This window comes from Borostomias antarcticus (assembly GCF_949987555.1).
Source record: "Borostomias antarcticus genome assembly, chromosome: 5".
Lineage (NCBI taxonomy): Eukaryota > Metazoa > Chordata > Actinopteri > Stomiiformes > Stomiidae > Borostomias > Borostomias antarcticus.
The window spans coordinates 26,879,224-26,895,964 of record NC_140238.1 but is presented as its reverse complement, the minus strand read 5'-3'; the positions used below and the strand labels follow the sequence as shown (position 1 = coordinate 26,895,964).

The window sequence follows — 16,741 nt, the reverse complement described above, 5'->3', positions numbered from 1 at the left end:
ATACAAAAAACTTAAAAAGAAATATATATACACATAAAAATAACACGTAACACAGGGGACACAAAACACACAAAAAAAAACACTACAACTAGATTATAACAATAGACAAGCTATCACTATCATAGATGTTTATCAATTTATTTTGAGGTAGTAATCTTTTAGCTGTTTTTTAAGACTGTACTGTAGGTCAACTATTGGATTCAGAAAACGGTAACCTTTTATTTTTGGGTATAGGCACTACCTTGGATATTTTACATGCTTGAGGACGCTTGTTTTCATTGAGGTGGCGCCGCGGTACCGCACACGCGCGCGCACGCACAAACACACACACAATACATACAAACATACACCCACACATCAACCTGTGCGGTGTGGATTGCATTTAACCCCGAGAATGATACATGAACACTACACACAAACACACACAAACATAGGCAACACTACCTGTCACACAAACAGCTCTCTTTCTCCATCACACACACACACACACACACACACACTCTCACCGTCTCGCAGGAAGGTGTCAGCGAAGCAGAGGCATCGGACCACCCCGGACAGAGAGTCGTCAGCTGAGCGCGGCTCGATCCTGCGCTGCACCGGAGCCATCTCGCTGTCCTGCTCCGCTAACGCCGCGTTGGCTTCCTGGACCTGCACGCACACACACACACACACACACACACACACGCACGCACACGCCCACACACGCCCACACACGCCCACACACATGCCCACACACATGCCCACACACATGGATGTCATACACTCCTTCCTTGGTCACACACAGAACATTATCGGTCTTATATTTCACACTTTCACACAGTAAGTAACTGTGTGTGTGTGTATTCTACCTTGCTGTTAGCGGTGGTGATGGTGCGTTCCTGTGTGTGTGTGTGTGTGTGTGTGTGTGTGTGTGTGTGTGTGTGTGTGGGTGTCCTACCTTGCTGGTAGGGGTGGTGATGGTGCGTTTCTTGCCGGAGACTCTGCTCTTGCGGATGCGTCTGAAACTCTGTCGTAGAGACTTCTTCAGAGACTTGACCCTGGACAGAGGCCCCTCCATAGCCAGCGAGTCATTAGGATGCAGGGTACACCTTCAGGACACACAGTTAGGGATGAGTGTTTGTGTGTGGTGTAGTCATGGGCTTGGTGTAGTCATGGACTCAGACCTGAATTTCAACAGTCACATTAAGACAATTACAAAGTCAGCCCAATATCATCTGAACAATATATTAAGGATTAAAGGATTTATGTCTCAGCAGGATCTGGAAAAACTTGTCCATGCGTTTATCTTCAGTAGACTCGACAACTGTAACGGTGTGTTAACAGGTCTCTAAAAAATCGATCAGACAGCTGCAGCTGATTCAGAACGCTGCTGCTCGAGTCCTCACTAAGACTAAGAAAGTGGAGCATGTCACACCAGTACTAAGGTCTTTACACTGGCTTCCTGTCTGTCAAAGAATTGACTTTAAAATACTGCTGTTGGTTTATAAAGCACTGAATGGTCTAGGGCCAAAATATATTTCTGATCTGCTCATATGCTATGAACCATCCAGACCTCTCAGGTCGTCTGGTACAGGTCTGCTTTCTGTCCCCAGAGTTAAAACAAAACATGGAGAAGCAGCATTCAGTTTTTATGCCCCACATATCTGGAACAAACTTCCAGAAAACTGCAGGTCTGCTGCAACTCTTGGTTCTTTTAAAACAAGCCTGAAGACTTTTCTTTTTGCCACTGCTTTCTAAGAGGAGTTATGTTTATCAGTATACTGCACTGTAACTTTTATTCCTGTATTCCATTTGTCCTGCTTTTTGTTTAAATGTCTATAATGACTTGCTTTTTGTTTTAATGCTTTTAATTTGTCCTGCCTTTTGTTTTAAATGTCTATAATGTCTTGCTTTTTGTTTTAATGCTTTTAATGTCTCATGTAAAGCACCTTGAATTGCCCTGTGGCTGAAATGTGCTATATAAATAAACTTGCCTTGCCTTACACTGGCTTGCTGTCTGTCAAAGAATTGACTTAAAATACTGCTGTTGGTTTATAAATCACTGAATGGTTTAGGGCCAAAATATATGTCTGATCTGCTGCTATGTTATGAACCATCCAGACATCTCAGGTCGTCTGGCACAGGCCTGCTTTCTGTCCCCAGAGTTAAAACAAAACATGGAGAAGCAGTGTTCAGTTTTTATGCTCCACATATCTGGAACAAGCTTCCAGAAAACTGCAGGTCTGCTGCAACTCTCAGTTCTATTAAATCAAGACTGAAAGACTTTTCCTTTTGCGTCTGCTTTTTATTACATCAAATAATTATTTATTCATACACTGCACTGCAACTTTTATTCCTGTATTTTATTTTTCCTGCATTTTGTTTTAAACGTTTTTCATTTCGTTTTATATGACCTTTTATGTGTTGCACTTTGTCTTGATGCTTTTAATGTCTCATGTGCACTTTGAATTGCCTTGTTGCTGAAATGTGCTATACAAATAAACTTGCCTTGCCTTGTGTGTGGTAGTGGTGTGTGTGTGTGTGTGTGTGTGTGTGTGCGTGCGTGCGTACCTGGCCAGTACGGCGTTGCGTCTGTGGTAGTCGAACAGGCCGAAGCCGTGACTCGTCCCAAAGGCGATGAGGTTCCACTCAGCGTGCAGCGTCACCGCTGTCACGGAGGCCGGGGGCATGCACTGGACCAGCATCAGCGGCTGGAAGCCCGGGGGGAAGGGGGCAGGGCTGAGCCGGGGCTCCAGCCTATCGTGGCCCTTCCAGGTGAAGCCCTCGCGGTCCTGCAGCAGGTCGACCACCGAGACGTCCACCGTGTGGTCCGAGCGCTCATCACTCAGGGTCATCACTATCACCTGGTGCGGGACGGAGGGAGGGGGGGGTTAGAGAGAGAGAGAGAGAGGGAGAGAGAGAGAGGGAGGGAGAAAGAGAGAGAAAGAGAGAGAGAAAGAGAGAGAGAAAGAGAGAGAGAGAGAGAGAGAGAGAAAGAGAGAGAGGGAGAGAGAGAGAGAGATAGAGAGGGAGGGAGAGATAGAGAAAGAGAGAGAGGGAGGGAGAGAGAGAGAAGAGAGAGAGAGAGAGAGAGAGAGAGAGAGAGAGAGAGAGAGAGAGAGGGAGAGAGAGAGGGAAAGAGAGAGAGAGAAAGAGAGAGGGAGAGAAGGAGAGAGAGAGAGAGAGAGGGAGAGGGTCCATACCTGTCCAGCTGTTCCTGCGACCACCAGCTTGCTGCTGTATTTACACAGGCTGATCTTCTGAATGCCCAGTCTGGGGTCATCACTGTAAGGGTCAAAACAGCCCACCTACACACACACACACACACACACACACACACACACACACACACACACACACACACGTGCACACACACGCACACACACACAATTAGATGGATGATCTATACGCCAACAAATACAGTATGGTATGAACACACAGGCCCTAAGGGAGTGATGAATCTCTCACTATTTCATTTGTCTACTAAACTGCCAGGACAAAAAAACCCTCCTTCCTTCTCCCAAACCACAAACACACACGCACACACACACGCATACACACATGCACGCACACACACAGAAGGAATTCCAGCAGAATCCTCCCTCCTTTAAATGGGAGTTTTCCCCCAACAAAACAAGGAGCAGGGTGCGCGCGCACACACACACACACACACACACACACACACACAACACACAACACACACCTCAGAGAGAGTCTGGTTTGCATTAGAGAGAAAAAAGCAAAAGGCTCCTCATCCCATGTGAGAGCTGCATTCCAGAACACAGCACTATTCTCCATGTTCCAGAAGAAGGTAGAGAATACAGAGAGAGGGGCTGAAAGAGCGAAAGAACTGAAAGACTGGGGAGGAGGAGTACAAAGAGAGAAAGTGGAGGAGATGGGAGAAGGAGAAAGAGGTAGAGTTGCTCTCCGCAGCAGACCTCCGGTCACATATAGGAAAAGCAACAGCTTGAGACGTTTGATCATCTTCAACTTCACAGAAACACTGGCTCCTTTGATGTTCAGAGTCAGACAGCTTTACAAATGAACCATTCCAATCGCATTAACTCAATCACCCCGAAAGAATGAGCTATACAGCTGACGTTAACCTACTTTCCTCTGTAAAGACAGGCACACACAGACACAAATACACACACACACACACACACATGTTGAAACGGTTCGACGAGACATTGTGAAACATTGTGATATATTAAAAAGTCATCAGACTGGTTGGCCCAATCTCAGGCTTTACTCAGAGAACAATAGGGTGTGGTTGCTCTGCTCATAGACTCATGAAGACCATCAGATGCTGAACTGCACTTCAGCTGGAGACGATACAGTGTAGCGTACCCCATACTGGAATGTGTATGTGTGTGTGTGTTTGTTTGTGTTCTGACCTTCCTGAAGGGGGGCCACTCCTCCTCCTGCTGTGCGTCGGGGTCGTTGCTAAGGTCCTGAGGGTCGTCGATAGGGTCACAGTCGGTGTGGAACACGCTGGCCGTGCTCAGCTTGTAGAGCGGAGTCAGGGCGACGCCCGACGCGTCCCAGAACCGCACCGTTCCGTCCTCGTGCCTGCATACGCGCGCACGCGCGCACACACACACACACACACACACAAGCACACACACACACACACACACACATGCAGCACACGCGCACACACACACACACACATACAGCACACACACTTGAGTTATGTGACAATTACACCGTTACAACGTTTAATAACTCCAGCAGTGAGTGATATAGCGATATATATATACACAGTATACACTGTGAACATACATCCATATGTACAGCATGTTTAGAGTATAGTATAGAATACAATAGAATATGTACATACAATATATATATCTTATTTATATATATATATGTATATCTATATATATATACACATATATGTGAGTGAGTGAGTGAGTGAGTGAGTGAGTGAGTGAGTGAGTGAGTGAGTGAGTGAGTGAGTGAGTGAGTGAGTGAGTGAGTGAGTGAGTGAGCTTACCCTGTCAATAGTAGCTCCTGTTGTTTAGGTGGAGGTGCTAGGTTTTTCCCTCCACAAATGGGCCAGGTCTACGCACAGGAATGCATGCACACACGCACACACACACGCACACACACACGCAGTTACAAGACTGTCCTATAATCTTAATACGCTTCACATTTAAGTGATATAGTCAGAACTCTTTCTTTGATAATGTAACGGTACACTACAAGCACACACTCACTCACTCACTCACTCACTCACTCACTCACTCACTCACTCACTCACTCACTCACTCACTCACTCACTCACTCACTCACCTGCCCTCTGCAGTGCCACCCTTCACTACCCCTGCCTCATGAGCAAGCAAGTGTGATATACGAGAGTGGCAGCTGTGAAAATGTGTGTGTGTGTGTGTGCACGTGTGTGTGTGTGTTCTGCAAGCCCAATCTGGCTCTGATCAAACAGCTGATCTTGGTTGCAGAGCCTCTAAATGCCCACACCTGCTTCTCCAGCTCTCTGGGTCGGATAAAGCTTTACAGCTACATGAAGCCCCTGAAGCTCCCAAATTACCAAATGGAAGCTAGGCTAACGAACAGATGGCACACCGAGCTAGCTAACGTCCCTGCTACTGATTCAGTAGGGTTCCCTGCAATGTCGCGTGAAAACGGTTTGTCGCACGTGTGTCTGGGATGCAATTGAGTACTGGGAGCTATTAGTGGCCTATACGCCTATGATCTGTGTATGTGTGTTTGTGTGTCTGTTGTGCCTGTGTGTGTGTGTGTGTCTGTTGTGCCTGTGTGTGTGTGTGCGCGCGTGTGTGTGCGCGTGTGCTAACCCCGTGTGTGTTGTGCTGACTGGTCTGGCTCCTGCCAGCGTTGACCAGCCTCTCCCAGAGCTTGGGCGGAACGTTGGAGACGTGGCAGGAGCAGGTGATGGCGGAGGAGTGAAGCGGTGCCAGGTAGGGCGTGGGCAGAGAGGGCCACCCGCTGGTCTGGAGGTCCACTACAACCAGCTCCTCCTCCAGCAGCACCACCAGCGCCGACGGCTCGTCAAACTCTGGAGGGGGGGACGGACCAACCGTCGGGTCATGCGGAGTTCACGGAGATGGCAGGAGTTAATCGGGATGTGTGTGTGTGTGTGTGCGTCTCACCCTTGTCCTGGTCCACGCAGTGCACCGTGAAGAAGTCGATGACTCTGGAGGTGAAGTCCAGGGTGACGTGCTGCCGGCCCTGCTGGATGGTCAGACAGTGGCGGTCTCCGTAGCTGGCCCGGGGCATGCCCCCGCTGAACAGCACTACTGGAGACCTGGGGGGGGCGGGGAGGGGTGAAGGACCCCAAGGTGTTAGAGAGCTACGTAGTGCTAGGTGGGTCTACATAGGGCTACTTAGGTCTACACACAGAGCTACATAGGTCTATAGTCTACACAGAGCTACATAGGTCTACACAGGTCTACACAGGTCTACATAGAGCTACAGAGCTGCATAGGTCTACAGTCTACACAGAGCTACATACTGTAGGTCTACACAGAGCTGCACAGGTACCCACCCTGACTCTGTCGTCCTCCACAGTATCTTATTGATGGCTTTACAGGGGAACGGACCTGGGACAGGAAGAGAGAGAGAGAGAGAGAGAGAGAGAGAGAGAGAGAGAGAGAGGGAGGAGGATGAGTCAGGACCAATACAAAACCAGGCAGACTGAAGATGACACAATAGAATGTCTGTGTTTAGGTTGTGTCTCCTGGAAGACTGAAGATGACACAGTAGAGTGTATGTGTGTGTGTGTGTGTGTGTGTGTGTGTGTGTCTCACCGTAAGGAATGCTGGAGGACACAGGCTGGTGGGTGCAGGAGTTACCGCTGGCAACAGCCCACACAGAGTATCCCCCGTCGCTATGGGAACTGACGAACGAACTACCGGAACGTTCCCACACCAGGCTCTCCAGCTGCTGCAGGGGGCACGCGCACACGCGCGCACACACACACACACACACACACACACACACACCTTTAACAATACTAGTGACACAAGTTGCACTCAAGAGTGGTCTGCATAGTGAGAATCATGCATACAAGGACAACTCTATAACACTCTCTCTACTCTATCCATGACATTCAGGGAGGGGGCAGGGCCCCAGCTCAGCCGAGGAATACACATGTGCAATAAAGGACCAATCAGGGGTCTGGAAACTCACCTGTTTGCCCAGGAAGACGTGGTCAGCATTGCGAGTACTCAGGTCCCATAGGATAACCAGGCCTCGGCTGTAGCCAATCAGAATCTTTCCTGGCTGCTGGGGGTGTTCCTGCAGAGATTCCACCGGTCCCAACGACTTTCCACACCTGTACTCCTCAGGGACACTAGAAAACAACAATACCCATCAGCCATTTGGTGATGCTCTGTGTCATCATGGGTAAGCCGTATATGAATATTTATGTAAACATAAACATTTATGTAAACATAAACACTATATTGACCAGGGCCGCGTTTCCCAGATTCGCCGAACTTCTCCGCGCTACGACGCTTCTCAAGGTATACCTTGGCGAAGGGACAGTTTTTCCTACGAGTGTTTCCCAGACTATCCCTTAGTGGGCGCCTGAAGATACATCGTCCATCCCAAGATACATCGTTACAGGAGCTGTCCCTGGGCGCGGTGCTGAAAAAAGAATGAATCGATGCCGCATACATCGATGGCCATTCGTAAAGTCACAGAAATTGGGGTGCCAATATAATACGTGCTGTCTTAATTATTTTATTTCAGTCGAAATATTACTAAAAAGGAAGCTATGCCTCCGAAAGCTCATCTGCTAATGTATTTAAGAGTCAAAGCGAGACCTCGTGATAGTCCCAAGTCATACATCAAATTACATTACATCAAATAAAATATCCAAGAAAGAGCATGGATCGGATCGGGACATATAAGCCCCGTCGAGGATGTCTTGAAAGGCCAGGAAAAAATACTTTAATGATGATAGGCAATGATGATAGCAAAATGACCACTGATTTAGTTATCATACAAACAAAGGTATAATGCCCATATAAATTGCCCCTGTGGCAGTAGCATTCCCACGTTAGAATTCGCGCGGATACGATGACTAATTGAATCTATCAGGCACCGGTGTTGGCACATGTGGCCTATAAAAAAAACAAGGGTAACTGCACATATTGAGCGACATGGCAGATATGAAGAGGAAGCGTGTGATAGCGTTCACCAAAGAATAACTAGTGATCATGCTGGACGAGGTGGAGCAACCGAAGGCCGTCCTGTTTGGCGGCTACCAGTAGGGCCTATGCACAACTCCAGTAGGCTACTTCCTGAAATTAGACATGCTTCTCTATTTCCTGTCCTACACTTTGGATGAAATGATTATTCAGGAATTCCTGAATAATCATTTCATCCAATAGTGTAAGACAGGAAATAAAGAAGCATGTCTAATTTCAGGAAGTAGCCTACTGGAGTTGTGCATATAGCCCATTGAAGAAGGCTGCATGGGCGAGCATTGCAGCGCGGATGGCTGCTTCCACTCCTGGGCCACCCAGGGAGTGGACAGTCGTCAGCAAGAAATGGCAGGACTTCGCCAGTCAGGCCAAAAGCCGGGGGGCGGCAGTGCGCCGAGAGGCAGAGCACCGTGCCTTCCCTCACCCCGGAGGAGGAGAAGGCCATATCGATCATCGGCCTCACAGCCTCCCAAGGCATCACTGGTGGCCTTGATTTGGAGTCTGGAGAGGGCCCCTCCAACATCCAGCCCTCAGCTGAATCACCCCAAGCCTCCCAGCCCTCAGCTGAATCACCCCAAGCCTCCCAGCCCTCAGCTGAATCACCCCAAGCCTCCCAGTCCTCTGGAGAGGAGACCCCAGCGCAGTCAGACTGCTCCACCCCGTCGACACGCTCTCCCCACACACCCCATGACACCCCCCCCCCCCCCGCCCCCCGTGAGAGGCAGCTGAACACCACGGATGCGAGGTGCGACTGCAGCGAGGAGCTCCTGGAGGTGTAGAGGCAGAGGCTGGGTGTGCAGCGTGAGAGGCTGGACCTCCAGAACAGGCAGCAGGCCCTAGCGGAGGCACAGTTTGTGTGGCCCTCCATATCAGTGCCCATCATTCTGCCAACTCCAGGTAGGCTAAGTGTGTATTTTGTATACTCTGTCTATTCACATTCTGCATGCATTCCATTCAATGTCGCTAATTGAATTTTCCTCCCTTGCAGATGATGCAGATGCCTGAGACACACTGCACACACTCACCACACACACTACATACACTTACCACACACTGCCCACACACCACTGTACACTGCGCACACACACTACATACACTCACCACACCACTCATCCTTCCTACGTGTTGCTACCTTGTCGTGGTGGGAAGGCTTGTGTGCCTCCATGACCATGAAGGCTATACCAGTGGGGGGGTCACCCCCCAGCAGGTTCAACCATGCCGGGCAGGTTCAGGGTAGAGGCCAGACGAAAAGCAACAACTGGCCCTCCAGGTTGGGGGTTGGGCATGGGTCTAACAACCCCACCCCGGAAAAAGACAGCCTGTTACAGGACAAAAGTGTGTTTGTCTGAAGAACAAACTTGCCCATGTTTTTTCCCAGCCAATATTAAACAAGTTCCCTTTATCCTGTATATTTGTCGTTTCTTGCCACATTACAACAGTAGAGGTTTTGAAGAAGGCACACAATATAACAAACAGCATTTGTAAGATCACTAAATACTGTGAATCTGTTAGCAAAGTACACTATAAGGACAACAGTATTGGGCCACCTACACATTACAACTTTCATGACATCCCATTCTAAATGAATAGGCATCATATGGAGTTGGTCCCCCCTGTGCAGCTATAACAGCCTCCACTGTTCTGGGAAGGCTTTCTACAATATTCTGGAGCGTGTGTGAGGATATTTGACTATTCATCTAGATGGCCTCATTGGATTAATCAATGGATTAATCAATTCGCCAGGATATCTGTCTGACAATATATAAAGACAGCCAGAAAAGTCATGTCATCAAATTATCCCTTTACATAAGAAAATGTTGTTGTTGTTCACAAAGTGGATTATATTAGGCTATGGATAGTCGTATATGTTGCTTGGCTCAATAAAAGTTTTAAAAACAACATTCCCATGATGTGTTCTGTAGGCTCCATGACATTATTTTCATCATTCAAGTTAATTGTATTTTGTGTACACTAATGATGTGAATCGCGCAGGTAGGATAGATAAATGTGCGCTGTATTGCAACTCTCCTTTTTAAAAGTGTAATTTAGCTCTAATCGAGCTAAAACTATAACGGGATGAACAGAGCGCATCGCCAAGGGACAGCTTACGATGGGGTCCGACCGCCCTTCGTAACGTATCCCTTGGCTGTGGTATACCTTGGCTAAGAAGGCTCTGGGAAACAGCGCTTCGGCTCCAAGGAAGGCTAACGATGTATCTTCGGAAGGTACATCGTAAGGGCGATTTACGATGTACCTTGGGTGGAGCTGTTTCCCAGAGCCTTCGTAGCCAAGGTATACCTTTTGGAAACGCATCGCCACCTAGAGGTGGACCTAACGACGTTCTTAAGAAGCACGTAGCGCTACGATGCCTTAACGATGCCTCTGGGAAACGCGGCCCAGACGCCTATACTACGAAGCAGGATTTGGAGATAACTTCAGATTTAACCCTGGGTTATCAGTGTCACTCATGACGGTGGTTCACTCTTTACCGGGGTATATCGCCATGGTAACTTACGCTGCAGAGTTAACAGTACCTGACGAGCATATTCTATGAAAGATGGAGATTGTCAGCAGAGGGAATGGCTAATCTCTGTCAGCTGCTTGAGCCATATGTTACCAGTGCGACAAAGTCGTGGATGCATGCTTGCATTTTTTCCCAGTTTCTTTCTTCGTTGGCTGCAAGCAATTTCAAAGCAATTTCATTGTTCTATAGGCCTTTGTAAACTGATATCATCCTAAAACAGAAACTGGTTAAAGCACTAGACTTGTTCTTGCCTGATTTGCAAGTACGCCATACGTACTGGTTTAAATTGTTTTTATATTGTTCTTTATTTGCTACCAAGTTTAACACTGCAGAGGCTGCAGCTGAAAGAATAGCCTAAGACTAAAATTCAACTTGCCATAATAATACATCTAAGCAACACATTAATTTAAGGGAATACACAATTGTAATTAAAGTCAGATCTACTCATGCCTGAATGATGGGGCTTATCACTTAGAGAGATAATGATAAGCCTATTAATTTAAGCACTCTGTCAGCAATTTTGTTTGCCAATTTTCCTGTTTGCGACTGGTCATATGGTACAAACCCCACCCCTTTTGTGAACGTGCTCATGGCGGGAGTGAGAAAACCTGAGTTGACTTAACGAGCTGATGACCACCGTCGCGACGCCGCTTATGAGTGATTGCGGCTGCTAGGCTCAATGAGGACAGAGAACAAAAAGATGGTGGGTATGTTGGACTTGGTACAGTAGTATAGGACCACTCCAGGAGGGACGCACCAGGAGGATTCTAGCAGCCAACCTGTGCTGCTGTGTCGTACTGAGCCGTGCTGTGTTGTTTTGCTCTAGCATTATTGAGCTGAGCTGTGTTGTTTTGCTCTAGCATTATTGAGCTGAGCTGTGTTGTGTTGTTTTGCTCTAGCATTATTGAGCTGAGCTGTGTTGTGTTGTGCTGTTCTAGCATTGTTGAGCTGAGCTGTGTTGTTTTGCTCTAGCATTATTGAGCTGAGCTGTGTTGTGTTGTTCTAGCATTGTTGAGCTGAGCTATGCTGGGCATCCAATAAAGACATTCCTCAAAAGCAGTGGTGGAACGTGGAGAAAGACACGCCCTCAGATGTCAGGGGACCAAAACCCAGCAGGGGAGAGAGGGAAAGAGGAGAGGAGGAGGAGGAGGAGGAGGAGAAGGGGGAGAGGAGAAGGAGGGGTTAGGACACATCCCAGCAGGGAAAAGAAGAGGGAAGGAGGAAGGGATTGGGGGCAACGTTTTGAGAGATTGGCTGGCTGCATGCACACGCACACACACAAACACACACACAAACACACAATGTGTACAAACACACACTTCAAACTTATTCGGGAGTGGCCAACGAAGAGGATCCTCTCCGGAAGCAGAGAAGCAGAAACATTCCCAACAAAGCATTACATTGTCTGTCCCTCTCCCGGGGTATTTTTAGGAATTCCGGCATCCTGCTGCACAGTCCCAGTGATGTATGTGTGTGTGTGTGTGTGTGTGTATGTATATGTGTGTGTTTAACTTCAGCTTAAATGCCTCCCAACCGGAACACTGGGTTTTGGCAGGCGGCACAAAGCTTCACTGTCCGTGTCCCTCTTACACACACACACGCGCACACACACACACACACACGCACACACGCACACACACACACACACACACACAGACACACAGACACACACACACACACACACACACACAACCCAGAGTGCTTGTTAGACCTGGTTTCCTCCCATTTCCCTAAACACGGTCCTAAACAAGGTTGTGTAATGAGGGGTCTGCCTGTCAGACACGACCCATGCACCCCCCTGATCTCCGTCTACAGCTGTTTAACGAGCTCCCCCGGCGGCCCGTCAGGCTGTAGGCTGCAGCTGCTGCCCTCGTGTAGGAGACACTGAGGAGAGAGAGGTGGATTCTTTGACCTCGAGGAAGGAAACTTTATAGCCCCCCCCCACCCCCGCTGCTGTAAGGGTCATTTAGGCTTGTGTGTCTGTGTCTGTGTGTGTCCGAGTGTGTGTGTGTGTGTGTCCGTGTGTGTGTGTGCGTGTCTGTGTCTGTGCGTGTCTGTCCGAGTGTGTGTGTGTGTCCGAATGCGTGTGTGTGTCTGTGTGTGTGCGCATGTTGGAAGATATTCTTCGTAGGCGCAGCTGGAGGTGTGAGTGCAGGAAACAGCAGTGTTTCACTTGGGACCTCCTCAGCGACGCCTGACAGGCAGCACTGTCCTGGCTGTGGAGAGAGCAGAACCCCACGGCCTGTTCTAGAACCGACAGAACTAGAACCCCGCGGCCTGTTCTAGAACCGACAGAACTAGAACCCCGCAGCCTGTTCTAGAACCGACAGAACCAGAACCCCACGGCCTGTTCTAGAACCGACAGCACTAGAACCCCGCAGCCTGTTCTAGAATCAACAGAACTACAACCCCACAGCCTGTTCCAGAAAAAATAGAACTAGGAGCCCTGGTTCTGATTCTGTGATCATCATCATCATCAGCTGTCCATCTATCTCTCACCTCTGCATGACCTGGTCCTGCAGCAGGGATTGGTTGTCTCGCAGCGACAGGTGGGGCAGGTCCAGGAAGTACACGCCGCCTCCCTCGGTGCCGACGCACAGCAGGTCACATGACCTCAGCAGCAGGAGCACCGTTACTCTGGTTGCACTGCGGAGGGAGGGGGAGGAGAGAGAGAGAGAGAGAGAGAGAGAGAGGGAGGAAGGGAGAGGGAGAGAGAACCTCAGCAACCACAGATACAAGTAAACAAGAATAAACAATTCCCAAACAGAGAAAGACAGCTGGAGGAGAGAGAGAAGGTGAAGGAGGAAGAGAGAGAGAGAGAGAGAGGGTGAAGGAGGAAGAGAGAGAGAGAGGGTGAAGGAGGAAGAGAGAGAGAGAGAGAGAGAGAGAGAGGTGAGGTGAGGGGTGTTGTCTCTTCATGCCAGATGGCCCCAGTAGGAACAGGGTGACAGAAGGATAGAGGGAAGGAGGGATAACGTGACAGTATGACGGCGGAGTGTCCTTTACCTGCAGCTCTCGATGCCAGGTCTGCCTGGTAGACTGTAGCCACGCACCTCCTCCAGGTAGACCACGCCCTCTCTCCTGACTCCTCCCCCCTCCCTCGGAGCCCCACTCAGCTCCCACAGGTGCAGCGTGTTGTCATCGAGCAAGGACAGCAGGCGGCCCTGTACACAGAGCACTGTGATGACATCGTCGGTCCCGTCTACGGGGGTCGTCCAGGACGTGACATCATCGGTCTTACCTGTCCGTGCAGGAAGTGAATCTGCGTGACGGCGGCCGTGTCGTGATGCAGTCCTGTAAATTCCACGCCGGGGGCTCCGTAGCTAGCAGGCCGTCAAGGAGCACATCGACAAACACGCGCACAACAAACGCTGGGGAAAGTGCGCAAAACGCGTACTGAGGACGTGATTTATTTGACACAGCGTGGGCCTGCATCAGACAGACACAGACAGACAGACGGACGGACACGCGTCAGCCTAGCTCTCCTCCCCAACGAGGGCGCCTGCCAGCTCACAACAGGAACATCGGCAACCACAGATACTAAGTAAACAAGAATAAACAGACAGAAAATACATTCCCAAACAGAGAGAGACAGCTGGAGAGAGAGAACGTGTGTGAAGATGAAGGAGATGGAGGGAGAGAGAGTGAGAGAGAGAGAGATGGAGTAAGAGAGACAGAGAGAGAGAGAGTTTGAGTCAGGCAGGCGCTGAGGGTAATTAATATGGAGAACCACTCTAAGTACATGTTGTAAGCAGACAGGCATAGAGGAGAAATTAACACACAGTGCCACACTCACTCTGTTAAAACCCCAGATGATGCAGTCTCAAACTCTGTATGTGTGTGTGTGGAAAATGAAGTATTACGCAAATACCACACACTCCTTTCATAAACCAGCAGAGAGGATAAAAAACAAGTCTCAGACTCGGAGAAGCGAAGACGCAATGTCATTAAATAGTGTGTTTAATTAGAATACCACCTCTGCCAAGTCTCTGTCTCTGACACACACACATATACACACACACACACACACACACACACACACACACACACACCCACACACACACACCCACACACACCCACACACACCAACACACACTACCGCAGAATGACTCCCTCCCTCCCCTAGCCACGATGAGTCCCAGGAGTGGAGGCTGACCAGGGAGAGTTTTAACTGGCATTCCTCCGTGATGTCACTTCCTGTCTCCAGGTTCTGCTCCCGTACCAGAGGCCTCAGACAGCGCAGGGGTGGGAGCCGGGAGGTGTGTGTGTGTGTGTGTGTGTCTGAGTTGTAGAAAGGTTAATCATGAACCCTTGTCCATTGAAGCCCCAAACAAATCCCTGCTCCAGATAAGGAACGGAGAGAGAGAGTGAGAGAGGGAGAGAGTGATAGAGATAGAGAGAGAGAGAGAGAGAGAGAAACAAAGAAAAAGGAAGTTAAAAGGTGAGGAAAAGAAAGAACGAACGAACGGAGGGAGAAGTACTGTAGAGAGAGGGGAGGGGCTGGGCTGGAATGCATCCAGGGAAGCGGGGGAGAAAGAAACAGCTGGACAGCACTGCCCCCGTGTGTGTGCGTGTGTGCGTTTGTGTGCGCGTGTGTGTGGGTGGGGGTCCTGACTACAACTTGTTTATAATGAACAGAGGGATCTGCCCTTGTCTCCGTCTCCCCTTCCCTCCTACTCTCTGTAAGCCCCCCCCCACCCCAACTTTCCCCTCCCTGTCTCCCCGTGTCCCCCCCTCCTCCTTCCTTCCCCCCTCCTCCATTCTTCCTCCCTCCCACTCTCCCCTCCCCCAGTGGAAGGAACAGCTCGAACCTTGGGCTTCCCACAGACTTTCTCGCCTTATTCTCTCCCCTGTTCCGAATGTCTTTCTGCAGCCATTGCAGCTGTGTCTGAGGTCAGTGCTCAGCCAAGGCTGTTGGCTCGGAGTGATCCGTCCTGTCGAGCCCGGCCCAGATGCACACTGACCCGACCAGACTAGGCCACACACCCAGCAGACCTGCTGGACCCGGACCTAGGAACAGCTGATCTGGTCAGTAAAGTGCTGTAGAGGTGGCTAGGACAGAGTGAAGAGGCCAGAGGAGGAGGTTAGAGACTGGCCGTGATGTCAGGAGGAACCCCCCCCCCCCATGCAATGTCACCGCTACTTCCTGGGGGATGTTCTGACTATAATGACGTTGGCCAAAGAAGCCTAGCATTGGTCATGCTAGCTTTATAGTCCCCCTAACTCTGGTCAACTCTGCCACACACACACACACATACATACACACACACACACTCAAACACAGACACGCACGCACACATGCACGCGCACACACACGCTCAAACACAGACACAAACACAGACCCAAACACAGACCCAAACACAGACCCAAACACAGACCCAAACACAAACACAGACCCAAACACAAACAAAGACCCTAACAGACACAAACAGACAGTCTGTGGCTTCCAGGACACTTCATATGAGGAAGAGTGAATGGATGTTCCAACCAGAGTCTCCTCCCCCATAAACACCGACCAACACCCTCACGCAGGAAACCACACAAGCAAACTTCCTTTCTGACACCAGTAAACAAAAGAGATAAGACATCATCAACCCTTCAGAATGATCAACAGTAGCACAGGAACGCCTCAGCCACCTGTTGCATTAACACACGAAACAACATCCATGTTAACCAATTACTCAGCTACATGTCCAGTGTCTACAAAAAAGGGATGTACAGTGTTAAGTTCTGTTTCACACCAGAGAATCTTACTATAGGCCTACTTATCTGAAGCACACACAATGGTGGTCTACAGTAACTCACTCGTAATCACTGTCACACACACACACACACACACACACACACACACACACACACACACACACACACACACACACACACACACACACACACACACACACACACACACACACACACACACACACACACACACACACACACACACACGTCCTGTGTGTGAGTGCTGCAGTGTGATTGTCCAGTGATGCAGAGAGAGAGCGTTAGCAGGGATAAAACGATTTCACGGTCTGAATACAGACTAACA

General features: G+C 49.3%; 1 protein-coding gene across 1 annotated transcript in view; it reads right to left on the bottom strand.

The window, feature by feature from the left end:
- llgl1 (LLGL scribble cell polarity complex component 1) overlaps positions 1-16,741 on the bottom strand; it is a 28,668-nt gene that overhangs the window by 5,047 nt on the left and 6,880 nt on the right. The window contains exons 3-16 of the mRNA XM_084438150.1: positions 13,937-14,018; positions 13,702-13,859; positions 13,195-13,341; positions 7,150-7,312; positions 6,768-6,903; positions 6,506-6,560; positions 6,111-6,265; positions 5,796-6,016; positions 4,979-5,046; positions 4,377-4,551; positions 3,183-3,287; positions 2,551-2,843; positions 938-1,088; positions 507-648 (exon numbers count right to left, since the gene is read on the bottom strand). Coding sequence (XP_084294276.1) covers positions 507-648; positions 938-1,088; positions 2,551-2,843; positions 3,183-3,287; positions 4,377-4,551; positions 4,979-5,046; positions 5,796-6,016; positions 6,111-6,265; positions 6,506-6,560; positions 6,768-6,903; positions 7,150-7,312; positions 13,195-13,341; positions 13,702-13,859; positions 13,937-14,018 — 2,051 coding nt within the window. The remainder of the gene's footprint in view (positions 1-506; positions 649-937; positions 1,089-2,550; positions 2,844-3,182; positions 3,288-4,376; positions 4,552-4,978; positions 5,047-5,795; positions 6,017-6,110; positions 6,266-6,505; positions 6,561-6,767; positions 6,904-7,149; positions 7,313-13,194; positions 13,342-13,701; positions 13,860-13,936; positions 14,019-16,741) is intronic.